The sequence below is a fragment of the Pan troglodytes genome, chromosome X (assembly GCF_028858775.2).
Source record: "Pan troglodytes isolate AG18354 chromosome X, NHGRI_mPanTro3-v2.0_pri, whole genome shotgun sequence".
Taxonomy (NCBI): Eukaryota; Metazoa; Chordata; class Mammalia; order Primates; family Hominidae; genus Pan; species Pan troglodytes.
In genome coordinates this window covers 85,174,098-85,187,983 of record NC_072421.2, presented here as the reverse complement: position 1 = coordinate 85,187,983, position 13,886 = coordinate 85,174,098, and the positions used below count along the sequence as shown (strand labels likewise).

General features: G+C 35.3%; 1 protein-coding gene across 2 annotated transcripts in view; it reads right to left on the bottom strand.

Moving 5' to 3' along the window:
- Window positions 1-12,844, bottom strand: part of KLHL4 (kelch like family member 4) — a 150,528-nt gene extending 137,684 nt beyond the window's left edge. The window contains exon 1 of one of the 2 annotated variants that reach the window (XM_016943920.4): window positions 11,963-12,844. In XM_016943920.4, coding sequence (XP_016799409.2) covers window positions 11,963-12,384 — 422 coding nt within the window. In that variant the 5' untranslated portion in view covers window positions 12,385-12,844. The remainder of the gene's footprint in view (window positions 1-11,962) is intronic. The other variant, XM_016943921.4, reaches the window with a different exon arrangement.
- Between the last annotated feature and the right edge of the window lie 1,042 nt (window positions 12,845-13,886).

Genomic DNA, 13,886 nt, shown 5'->3' with positions numbered 1-13,886 from the left:
AAGATGGATTAAAGACTTAAACGTTAGACCTAAAACCATAAAAACCCTAGAAGAAAACCTAGGCATTACCATTCAGGACATAGGCATGGGCAAGGACTTCATGTCTAAAACACCAAAAGCAATGGCAACAAAAGCCAAAATTGACAAATGGGATCTAATTAAACTAAAGAGCTTCTGCACAGCAAAAGAAACTACCATCAGAGTGACCAGGCAACCTACAAAATGGGAGAAAATTTTCGCAACCTACTCATCTGACAAAGGGCTAATATCCAGGAGATGAATTTTTATCACACTATGCTGGCTACTATAATTCTTTGATTATAGTACTTGCTGAAATTTCTAATGTAGTATCCTAGTTGCCTAATTAACATGGAACATTAAGTGCCTCTCGATTAAGGCATTTAAATTATATTGACCTAAATGTTTTCTAACTGGACATTACATCCTCAAAGAAAATGAATCTCTTTATTGTCTTATCAAGATACATTTTATTTTTTACATTTGGCATGGTCTTTATTCAAAAAAGGGATATTAAAAAGTATGGTTTTATGTCTCCAAATCTTCTCTGAGATTATCTGTTATGTCCAGCCATTTTTTGAAACACACAATATTGCAGTATCATGACTGTTCTGGAAACAAACATTTTCTTTCTGAAGCATATGCAGTCTACACTGCAGGGCTCACATATAGAGAATTTAATAATAAAAGATCAAGATTAAAGACTCTATACTCTCCTAGGGAACTACAGAAAAGTTTTCCTGATTGTTCTCATGGCTAGGTTTTTTTTGTCAAAAGGAATACTTTTCTCTTCCAGTTAAGGTATAATATTAATCATTATATTAATTGTACTCAATTTGAGTATACTAAAACTTTTCTGTATTACTTAGCCACTAATCCTAAATCTTCTTTTTCACCATTTTGACTTTAAAGCTTTACACTAGAATATTGAATGATGCACAGAGTACCATTATAGCCCTGGAGTATTTTGAGTTGGATTATGAATTAACATTTACTGGTGAGTTTCATAATTTCCTGTTTTTGTTATAGTAATAATCATCTTTTCATTTCTAGTTGCAGTAGTCTCAAGTATTTCTTGTAAGGCCAGTCTAATGGTCATAAATTCCCTCCACTTTTGTTTAGGAAGGTCTTTACTGTTTCTTCATTTGTAAAGGTTAGCTTTGCTGAATATGGGATTAGTGAAAGACAATGGTTTTTTTTTTTTTTCCTTTTATCACTTTGAATATATAATTGCATTTTCTCCTGACGTGAAAAGTTTCTACTGAGAAATCTGCTGAAAGTCCAATGAGTATTCCCTTAAATGTGATTTGGTGCTTACCTTTTGTAGCTTTTGGTATTCTCTCTCTCTCTTTGATTTTGGACAGATTGTTTATAGTCTGCCTCAGAGGGGATATATTTGGGTTGAACATAATTGGAAACAGTTGAGCTTCCTGAATCTGGATGATCGTGATAAGATGCCATATGTGGAAAGTGTTTAGCTACTTCGTTAAACAGGTTTTCTGTGACTTTCTCCATCACTTCTCCCTGGAACTCTCTCTCTTTTTTTTTTTTTTTTGTCTTGCTTTGTTACCAGGCTGGAGTGCAGTGGCGCAATCTTGGCTCACTGCAACCTCTGCCTCCTGGGTTCAAGCGATTCCCCTGCCTCGGCCTCTCGAGTTGCTGGAACTACAGACACGCGCCACCACGCCGAGCTAATTTTTGTACTTTTAGTAGAGACGGGGTTTCACCATGTTGGCCAGGATGGTCTCAATCTCTTGACCTTGTGATCCACCTGCCTCGGCCTCCCAAAGTGCTGGGATTACAGGCGTTAGCCATGGCGCACAGCCTCGAACACTGTTCAACTGTGAGTTTCTTTATTTAATGGTGTCTCATAAGTCCTGTAGGCTTTATTCATTCTCCTTTATTATTATTTTTTCTCTGACTGAGTTATTTCAAAAAGCTAGCCTTTGAGTTCAGAAATACTTTCTTCTGCTTAATCTAGTCTATTATTAAGCTTACAATTGTATTTTTATTTCATTATGAAATTCTTCAGCTCCAAAATTTCTGCTTAATTCTTTTTCATTATATCTATCTCTTTGTTGAATTTTTCACTTAGATCACAAATTGTTTCCCTAATTTTTCTGAATCATTTCTTTGAATTTTTTTGTATCATGTTGAGTTTCCTTATAATCATTATTTTAAATTCTTTTTCAGGCATTTTGTAAATATTCTTTCTACATTCCCTATTCTTTCTAGGCTTTGGATGCCTAGGTCTTAGTTTTACCATCAGGTGTAGGCTCCTGGCAGCCAAGGTTGTGATGCTACAGAATTTCATTCTCCAGTGATCTGTTACTGGAAACTTATCATGTTTCTTTGTATGTATTATGTTTCCTTGCTTTTTCGTGTTTCTTGTGTGCTCAGATTGGTATCTGTGCATCTAGTAGAACAATTGTTTTTTTTTTTCCAATTTTGTGAGTAGCTTTCCCAGAGAGAGTCTTTCTTTCCTACAGATGAATCCTAGAGTGTCACTTTTATATGGTATATATGTCAGTGGCCTAGGCTGTGGAGCTCTGGGATGGCAGTGTCACTGTTTTGCTGGGAAGGAAACACCAGGCTGGTTGTTATGCTGGATGTGTGGGGGTGGAAAGCTCTCCAGGGGGTTGGAACAGCCACTAAACTGGCTATGAGGATGGGCATGGGCACACACATATGTGTGCGGGTGTGGGAAGCTGGCAAGTTGTTCAGAAGATTCTCTGCTGTGCAGGTCCAACTGTTTCCTAGGGAGGAGAGTGTCGCGTGGCTTTGGTTGCTTAGGTCTTCGTTTTAACATCAGGCCCAGGCTCTTGGCAGCCAGGGTTGTGGTGCTGCAGGCACCCATGTGAATGTGATAGAATGATGATGAGGTCTCAGGGACAAAGAGTATAAGTGGTTATTGGCCTCCAATGCAGGACACACTGTAATGGTGAGTCCAGTTTCAAGATGGTGCTATGATGCAACAGCTTACGATACAGGGTTGCAGAACTATATTTTTAAGAATGTTCCCAAAAGCTTGGAATCTTTTATAGTAGATTAGGTAATACATGTCAAGATGACAATTAGTGTAAATATATAAAAGTGAGGTGTTTCTAACTGCCTGGGAAAACTTCCTTGCAAAAATCTCATTAACTAAAAATTGCAGATTATTTTCGTCTCTTGTTCAGGAATTTCAATGATAAATTTTTCCATTGTTTTCATTATTTCATTCCATAGTTTTATAGTTTTCACTGATTCTTCATTGTCTACAACAGTACCTCTTAAATTTTCTTGTAAAATGGAACTTTTTGAGAACCTGAGGAAAGTGAATGGAACCTCTCCCTCAAAATATTCACACACACAATATATATTAGAGATTTCTTGAGGATTAATAAGCTCTGACTTCTAAGAAAATGTCCAGAGTCCCTATCTTGTCTTTGAAGAGCCTCCATAATATAGCTCTGTCCTTCTTTTTTGGTCTCCTCATTTTGTAGTCTTCTCCAATATATGTCTTTCATTTCGACAAAACTGAAGTCTTCCATTGGAGTATACATTAAACTTCTCTGCTTCATTACCTTTTTCCTTAGAAAGGCAATAGAAAGGTTTTTCATTCTTCCTATAATTAATTCTTTCCCATAGTTGTATTAAAATGTGTCCATTCCTCAAGCTTAATCTCAAATTATGTCACCTCCATGAAACATTCCAAGATTGTTCTGGCCAGAAAGACTTTCCTTTCTTTGAATGCCTATGGAGCTCAATGACTAAGCAATTTGAAGTATTCTTACATTGCACTTCTTTTTTACGGCCATGAAACCTTTCAAGTGAATACACTTTATCTCTCCAACTATGCCATAAGCCTCTGGTGAAAATTAGCACATATTATTTACCTTTTTATTCATTTGTATGAGTAGGAAACCATCATGCACATAAATGAGGGCTCAATAAATAATTCTTGAATGGAGGAAACATTAATAGAAAACCAACATCTTAAACAACTGAATTTTGGCACGTTGCAACATACTTCAGACTAAATTAAGTAGCTGTGTTGCTTACAATTTTATGTGACAGTCTGTTACTCATGCATTGTTTTCAGTTTTGTTACAGGTACTGTAATCAACATTAACCAGAAAAGGACACCTAAGTCTCACTGTGCTGATAGCAGTCTAGTTTTACAGGAAAAGGGGAGACAAGAAATGTAATAGATAGCTTCCCTTTAGTAAGCTACCCAGGGCTTGATGAAGAACCAATTGCTTCTGTTATATAAGTGCCGAGAAAATTGCAAGGTATTTAGTATGGCTACTGATGAAGAAAGAGCAATAGACAATGTGGGGAGGAGGGCAAGACACACATTCTGTACAGTAATATTTAAAAGCATGCAAGGGATGAGTCATAGTGACTAATAGTGATAAGCTAAGAAATGTTAACCAGAAGTTACAAAGAACTATGAATTCACTGCTGATAGTTTCAATAAATATGATCATTGATATTTGGTCTCTTTCAGTGCAAATGATAGTGTAAGTATCATATATATGTATTGATTTAGAAAATACATACGTTATAGTGTTTCCAGAGTAAACCTTTATGTAATGGTTAATGTTCAAAATTTCAATGATGCTCATTTAATCCTAAAACATCAGATAACTGAAAACTATTTGATTTAAGTTTTCTCACTTCTAGTCACCTTTTCTTAGATAGTTATTTTTAGTCTACTTGTAAAATCTTATTTCTCAAACAAACACCATAGCTGAAAATTTTCCATTCTTCATGGTGAAATGATTATCTAAATGGAATAGAAACACCGTAAGTAAGATATACTCAATGACTGTATTTTTCTTTTAGCATAGGAAAATGATAAAAATTTTTATATAATAAAGACTGTCATATCTGTCATTGTTTTTCTTTCGAGAGATAAATCACGGCAATGTAAATATTATTTTAAAGTAGCAGGCCATATTTTTATTTGAAAATACTAATAAATATATACCACTTCATTAGTGTTCGTGGAATCCTCAGTGATTAAAAAATAAGTTTTTCTGTTATACCCAACTGTGATTTAATTAGTTGCTACATCCTTAAAATTGATATACACTGAATGATAGCCACAATTAATATCATGTTAGTCAGATTTGATACTGCATGTAGTTACTAGATGTTATCAGAACTTTAGCTAACTTCTTTAGGATTGCCTTTATGATATTATCTTGTTTCTAATGTGTAGGATTTATGCATTAGAGACAGTAACAGCCCATTGATTTTGACTCAGTATTACGTTAACTAGTTGCCAACAAGCAAAACAAACAACAACCAATACCCAGTTTTCCCAATTGGATGGTCCTTTATTGCTGACTTAGGAAATTGATTCACACAGATAACCCTTGCTAAAATATTGCATTTTTTTTAAAGAAAAGCTGTGATAGTTTAATCATAGAATAGAGTCCCCACATACCCCGCACTCAATTTATTTTACTATTAACATTTTGTTAGTATCGTAAACATGTTACAATTAAGTAACCAATATTCATACATTATTATTAACTAAAGTCCATTTTTGTTCAATTTCCTCAGTTTCCACTAAAGGTCCCTTTTCTGTAACACATCACATTTATATTTCATGTCTCCTTTGGCTCTTCTTGATTGTGACAGTTTCTCAGATTTCCATTTTTGATAATACTGACAGTTTCAGGTGTATAGACCAGGTATTTTGTAGAATGTCCCCCTATGTAAATTTCTCTGATGTTTTTCTTATGATTAGATTGGAATGATGGGGATGGGGGAGGAAGATAACAAAGGTAAAATATTATTGTCATTACATCACACTAAGTGTACATACTGTCAACATGATTGAACAATATTTTAATATTTAAAATGTTTAATTGACAGTTAATAATTGTGCTTATTTATGGGGTACAATGCAATGTTTTGCTCTATGTATACATTAAAAAGATTTGATAAACTAATTATCATATCTGTCACCTCACCAATTTATTTTTATTTTTTGGTGAGAATGTAAAAAATTTTAGCAATTTTGAGCACTTTTGATGTTAAACTTGAGTATCTGGCTAAGCTCATATTTGTCAGACTTCTCCGCTAATGGTGTAAATTTACACTTTCCTGCCCTTCTTTCATACCGTACTCAACCCTTTGGAAAGAAGTCACTATGTGCAGCTTACACTTAAGGCCCAGTATTCTGCTCGACCTCTTTGAGGGCAGAGTGCTGGCATAAATTATTTGAAATTCTTCTGCACAAAAAAATTGTCTTTTTTCTTTCATTTATTTATTTATTTTTATTTATTTATTTTTTTGAGACGGAGTTTCACTCTGTCGCCCAGGCTGGAGTGTAGTGGCGCAATCTCGGCTCACTGCAACCTCTGCCTCCTGCGTTCAAGCAATTCTCCTACCTCAGCCTCCCGAGTAGCTGGGATTACAGGTGCCTGCCACCACGTCTGGCTGATTTTTGTATTTTTAGTACAGACGGGGTTTCACTATGTTGGCTAGGCTGGTCTCGAACTCCTGACCTCAAGTGATCCGCCTGCCTCGGCCTCCCAAAGTGCTGGGATTACAGGCATGCGCCACCACGGCCGGCCTTCTCATTTACTCAATCATCTATTTATATCAGTATGGACTCATGGGTGTTTCTTTTATATTATGATTTGCAATCCAATAGTACTTCCTTTTGCTATTGAAATTGTTCCAGTTTTGGCTATTGGGAGCTTTTTTAGTTGATCCCTGTGTCCCTTTGACACATGTACATCATTTTTTTGAATACTTATTTTCTAGCACTACAAGATGTTCCAGGTTCACCTTTCAGAATATTGATTTTGACTTAAGTTTTTTAACTGAGGATCCAGTGTTCCCCAGTGCTCCTCCTTGATTTCGGTTTTTCTTTCTCCTTTAAATAAAATAATTTCACACTGGTACAAATGCATACATATACATATATGTGTACATATATGTATAAAACACTGCAATTATTTTCACTAATAAAGTCATATGACTTACAGTGTCTTAAGGCATCAACAAGATTAGCATTAGGGGCAAGAGTCAGAAAGAAGACATACAAGTTTCCAAAAAAGTCTTTAAAGTACAAAGTGACTGAACATTTGTGCAATTTGCAACACGTCAATATAATTAATATGCTGCTCTTGACATCACATGTTATATAATACAATGCATTTTGAAGCCTCTATTTCTATTTCCAAATGCAAAAATTAAATGATGTCTTTCACATATCAGAAATAATAACTATGTTTAATCATAAAAGAATATGTCTCCAAAGTATCACCAAGATCCTTAAATGAGAGTCCCCAAATTTTGAAATATTAAATATATTTTAATGAATGTTAACTTAATTATATATGTGATACCGTACTGTCAAGAATGAGACACGAGGACCATGGTACCACACTCTCAGGATTGAGGCAATGAGTAGCAAGGATTTGAAATCAACCAGCAAAGCTTTCATCTCTAAAAATGTTAGGAATCATTGCAATAAATTTAAATTTTTTGTCGTAATGTTCTAAATGTAGTAAAGCAATTGAATAACTTATGTAATTTTGTGAGGTGTGTTTTAAACCATAGGCAAAAAGATTTAACCTTAACCTTTCTGTAAATAACTATATAATTGTAGTTCATTTCTCATTCCTTCATTTGACATAAAAGTCTCTACTGAATAATGCAGTGTAAAGTTAAGTGAAGCAGGCCTAGTTCTGAACTTCAGAAAATCACACTATTTTCACCTCGTAAGAAGACAGGCAACAACAACATTAACAGATATAATGCCTGGAGAAATACCAATTGTAGATATGAGCACCAGCTTCACATTCAAAGATTTTCCTTGGGGGCAGGAGAAAATATATGTAAAGTGCTCCATGCTTGGCACACAGTAAGCATCAACAAAAGGTACTTCTTATTTTTAATGTTGTATTAGTATTGCTTTGTTATTGTTACCTTTCCAAAGTCATTTCCTACCACTCTCTCTGTTGAGCGTGCTTCTCCAGATACACTATCAACAACACTCCCATCTCAGGTCCCATGAAATTGATTTCTTCCTGGAAAGCACTCCCTGCAGATACCCACATATCTCATTTTCTGCTTTATGGGAAATAATTTTACAATAAGTTTCACTGTTTTAGACTTACAGTTTCTCTTATGCATGAGTATTTCCCTAGCAGATTTCATAAAACAGATAGGTTTGTGTTGAGGATGAAGACCTACAATACATTTGACCCTATCTGAATCGTTTTGTTAAAAAAGGCAAATACACTATCATGTGTCTATTTTCATAAAAGGCAGAGGTCTCTGTATGAGGCATGTGCCACGCTGGCTGAATAGCCATATCCCCAGAGGGCAAAAGAGCAACATGGTTACAGGATGGCTGGAAAGTCACCTCTGTTGTCATGGACCATGCATGTGATCCTAAAATCACTATAATGAATAACAGGGCAGGACATAATTTTTAGTTCACCGGTTAAGGAATATTTTGAACATTAATCAATGGACTCTGTGGGGACATGTGGCATTGATTTGTATAGAAAAGCATATATGGTGGTTAAGTACTCCCTTGGCACAGGAGAAGTACCCTCTCCTTTGCTTCAAATTCTTGAGTCAGACATTCTGTCTTCTTTTCTCACTTCATTTAAATATCTACTCAAATATTACCTCATCCAAAAAGCCTTCTCTATCTGAAGGAGTGCCCTCTACTTCACTCTATTCTTTCAAATTAATTTTTCTCATATTATTTATAATCACCTAAATATTATAATTTGGTTTGTTTTTATTGCCTCTCTCTTCCCATTAGAATGTATATTCAATGATTCAATGAAAACAGATTTCCCTGTTTTGATCCTGTTTTATCCCTAACATCTAGAAGAGTGCCTGGAACACAATAAATGCTCAATCTTTGCGGAATAAATTATTAATAAATTCTAAGTCTTATTCATCCAATCCTACTTTCTTTTGGATAGCAACATATACAATAACATCTGCTCATTTTTTCTAGGCAAACCTCACTTGAAACTTGGAAAGGGCTCTAGTAAAGAAAGAATGGAGTCTTTTCTGGCAGTGCACAGATGACAAAATTATTTAAAGTCACATATCAGTACAGTTGGTAGGTTGTGCAAAAGCCTGAAACCCCAACAGGTAAAATGAGGGCATGGTCCCCATTCCTGACAATTCCTTAGAATTAAACAGCTCTGTAAATGTCCAATTTTGTACTGGGGCATGTTCTTGGCCCATAAATGGTTCATTTGCACTTTATTCAATGTCTTCGAACACAAAGAGGAAATCACGACATCTCTTTCAGTAAATGCAGTAAGCATGATTTTTCATGTTAACACTGTGACATCCATCTGTATACTTATGCAATAATATGTTTATGAGCAATTGCAAATACCTATATATATGATTTCATAATTAAATACTCTGTCACATAGGAAGCATCATCATAATACAATGTTAAAATATGTGTTCTTTTTGTTGGAATGCTATGGTTGAAATAAGGAAAGGGAAGCAAAGATGCAGAGTTAGTTGATAACTAGGACAAAAGTAAAATGATAATTGAGCACAGGTCTCTGATGACCAGCATACTGGTATATGAATACTCACAGTGTGGGATCCCAATACAGAGCTATTCCTAAATGCTCTATGTACTTATAATTCAATTTCATATGAATACATTTGGATTTTTAACTTTCCAAACCAACATGTCAACATAACTTTAACAATGTTGGCTTTAATATCCCTTCCAGGACTAACTGTGATTTATTCTGCTATATTGCATGTTTGCAATTTAGTCCATTCTCTATTTATTCCCCGTAATATTTGTAGGAATCTGGATGGCTTAAAGAGCCTTACTTTGCTCTGAACGTCATAGCTCATCTTGTGCTAGTATGATAATTCTCCACACTCACTACTGTTTTCTTTTTTAAAAAACCACTGGAGTTATATTGAGGGGATGGCAGCCTGCTGCCAACTTGTTGGGATCTTTTCTTCCTGCTCCTCAATATTGCTCAAGAAGAGAGGCACTGGAGAAGCAAGGCATCAGAAAGCTCCTTCTCAAATGATGCTGGACCAAGACAGGAAGATTTAGAATGGTTAAGGAGAAGGTAATAAACCATCGTATTTCAATTAATAAGATCTTCAATTTAGCCCCTCCTGCCTAAGATATCCTTGGCACACCTATAAAACCATTTCCTGTATGTATATTAAGAAAATGTTAGCTTTCCAATGAAACCATAGAATAATTAACAAGGCATTTCTTTAGAAAATAAAAAATGTCAGGAATAAAATCAAAGGATAAATGCGCTTTTTAAAACTGTCACTTGATGACGCTTTAAATTTGACATTTTACCTAACATTTTTTCTAACATCTATTTTATTGTAAATATTCCCATACTAGAAAATTAATTCATGTATTCTCAAATAATTTTGTTCCAAGGTTACAGTTGGTAATTTAAATTTCCCTACAGCAGAGTTAAATTCATTTATTAATCTCCAAATTCAGCAGTTTTTTAAAAATTGTTCTTGGTGACGAGAACAAATTTGAAAGCCTGCTGAATTTTAAATCATGGACTCTATATTACTTTGAGAGTCTTATTTGTTGTACCAAATGCAACCTGCAATCCCTACAGTTATATAGCTTTTCCACGAGCAAGCACAAAATATTTAGGAAAATTTCACACATACGTGCTTTATTTCCTGAGAAGTTTATATGGCAGACAATCTAACATTATTATTAATGTCATTTCACAAAGTCTTCTGCATGTTTATATTTCAACAAGACTGAGTTCCTATAAAGGCATCATTTTGCTGTAATGTTATTAGGCTGCTGCTTCTTCTGATATTCTGTTTTGAATTTATGAAAGCAAGACACTGTGAGGTTGTTTTATTGGGAAAACTTATATTAAGAAGCAAATCTGCCAGTCCTTCTTCTCTATTTTTAGGTAGAGACATAGTATGCCAGATATCCAGGTTTCCAAATAAATTAGCATGTTGAACTACTATATGATCTAAAATGCATAAAAACACTTATTTTTCTAAAGTACTACTGAATAGTAATTACATTGCCAATATTATCAACTGTGTCTAAAATACGTTGAGACTATAAAAATGTCTGATAGTGAAAAAGCAAAAAACAAAGAGATAAGGATACACTAGGTTAAGTTATAGTTGACAGTATTAGAGAACAGAATGTAATTTTCTTGCACTCAAACAATACCGGTGCGCATAAAAGTAAAGACAAAATCAAATGTTTTATGAACTATACCCAAACTACACTATATCGTCACTGTTTATTCAATTTTCATTTTATGTAAAAGCTGAAATGCTCCATTTCCCGCTTTAAGATCACATTGCTGTAAGTAGCATCTTATTACCTGCTTTATGTAGAATATTTTCATGCTTGCAAAAACTAGCTATGAAAGTAATACAACTTGAAATGAGTCTCCGAACGCCAAATATTCCATATTGTCACATAAAGATAACAGTTTTAAGAGTCAATATCGCAACTATGTACTAAGGAAACAGATAAGGATGTGCTGATCAGTCACAGCTTTTATTTTGTTAAAGTTGGCCTAACTCACAATGTCAGAAAGAGTTCTCTGTGATTCATAACACTTGCACAAAGAATTGCATTTAAACATCTGAGCCACGGAGTGTATTTATAGAACATTAGTAATTACAATAAACATCTCTTAGAATTGAAACAGAATTCTTAATGAAAATAGGAGAAGTAAACTCATAACCCACCCCCCAAATTTCCAGTAATTATAAAGACGTATTCATTATTGCTGTTTTCTTTTATAAACTTAGAGGAGACGGTTTCTGAGAGACCCTGATTGGCTGAATACAAACTCAGAGATTATTATGACACTTTCTATTTAAACACTAAACATGAATTGTAGATGATAAGTTAACTGAAGTTACGGCTTTCAGTTACGCAACCAAAAACTCTTACCTTGCTGTAGAATCTTCTATATTGTCATCAGCCATCATCTCCAAATCTTGTGCGCGTTTCTCACAAGCTTCTTTGAATAAATTCTTCTCTGGAACTGACTTAGGAGTATCTTCATTTGCTTGAAAATGTACTATCAGATTATGTTGCTGCAAATTCTGAACGGCTCTCTGATGGGCAGGGGCCGGTCCTGGCACTGGTGCCAGTATATTGTGGTGGACAGGACTGTTGCTTTTCTTCAGTCCGTTTCTGTCCCGAGAGTGGCTCTTCAACCTGCCCTGAACCGGGGTCCCTCTATGCTCATATCCTTCCTGCTGAAGACAGCTTCCAGTGTTGGTGGAACCTTGAAAAGGATGACTAAACCACCTCCAGCGTAGCCTTAGGATCTGTTTCACATCAAACTCTTTCTTGCCAGACACTGACATCGTAGCAGGAGGAAAGACAAAAGCCTTCTCTCACAGAAAGGAAACGGAGCCTTTGTTATCTCTTGTTTTTCTGCCTCTTCTGTAGAACTAACAAAAGCACAAGTGCCGAGAGCAGTCTTTCTTGCTTTCTCTCCCCTCCCCCACTGCCTATGATACACTGTGAATACTTGTAGCCTTCTAGCAGAAGCAGAAGGCTGCAGCTAACAGTGTAGGTGGGAACCCATGCTGACAGGATGATGAGGTCAGACCTTAAACAAGTAAATCAGCTTACCACAGGAAAGCAGCCACCACAACACTCTCCAGCTGTTAGATTTGCAGGCTTGCAGCCCTCCTGCTTGGACTTGCAAATATCTAGCCCTGCTTCTTCAGTATCAAAGTACAGTAGCTGCAGCTGAAACCCAGGCAAGTGAGCCAAAGCGAAGTGTTTAAACTTATTTTCTTCTAGATTCCTTCTACTCACGCCTCCCCTGCTAGATTCATTTCTCAGTAGCCCACTTCTAAAAATGTGCCACTTTGTTCCATGATAATATGCGACAGAGGAATTCATTATAATCTATTTTGAGATTCCTTTTATGGAAACTTTGAAAATGGTTCTTTAAGGGAAAGCATCAGTACCCTCATGCGGGTTCGTAATTAGTTTTTACAAAATTAATCTGAAAATGTGAAAGTCTCTATATGAATATTTACCTGAAAACTTGACAAATTTTAGAAACATGTAAGAAAGTATTGGTTACCCATGACCACTCACACAAACACGCCATTTGGGAATGTAGAAATGGTATTTTTAGTCTACATATGGAGGAAGAAAGCAGTGCTTTTCCAAGCTAGTTAGGTTAAAAGAGATGCCTTCTCTCAGTTACCACAGCTTGAAAATGAATAGTTCATTCTGGCTCCATGCCTGGATACAAACCTTCTTATCATGCCCTTTACTTTCACAGGCAGCGTTAAAGGTTTATTTTCTTTGTTCAAAAACCCTTATGAGAGGATGAACAGAGTATGTTTTGAATTAATTCCAAATCATCACACTGCTCAGGAATAACTGTGCCCAAAGTACTTTGAGATCTGAATCATAATCACTAGTTTGTACAGATGGACATGTTTACAAAAGACAGTCATGTATCAAGAATGCATTTACCATTGACATTTTGAAATTCAGTTTGTACTTTATCCAGTTCTCATATCATGCATACAGGCGATAAAGGGGAAATTATACTGGTGTATGACTAGAAAGAATACTGAAGTTGTAAGATTTTGCTTTTAGTTTGACTTTATGGTTAATGAACTGTGTGACTTTGGACAAGTCACTTTACTTTTTTGCATCTCAATTTCTTCATATATATTATATGGAGTCTAGACAGATTTCTATGTTTTCAAAAGCACTCAGATGCGATGGATTTAAAAACAACTGAAGAGAGAATAAAATGAATCTAAGTTTTGATAGGCATTTTATCTGTGGTTTTCTTTAAATTCAATTATACCTCTCCCTTTCCCCTCTTGTTTTT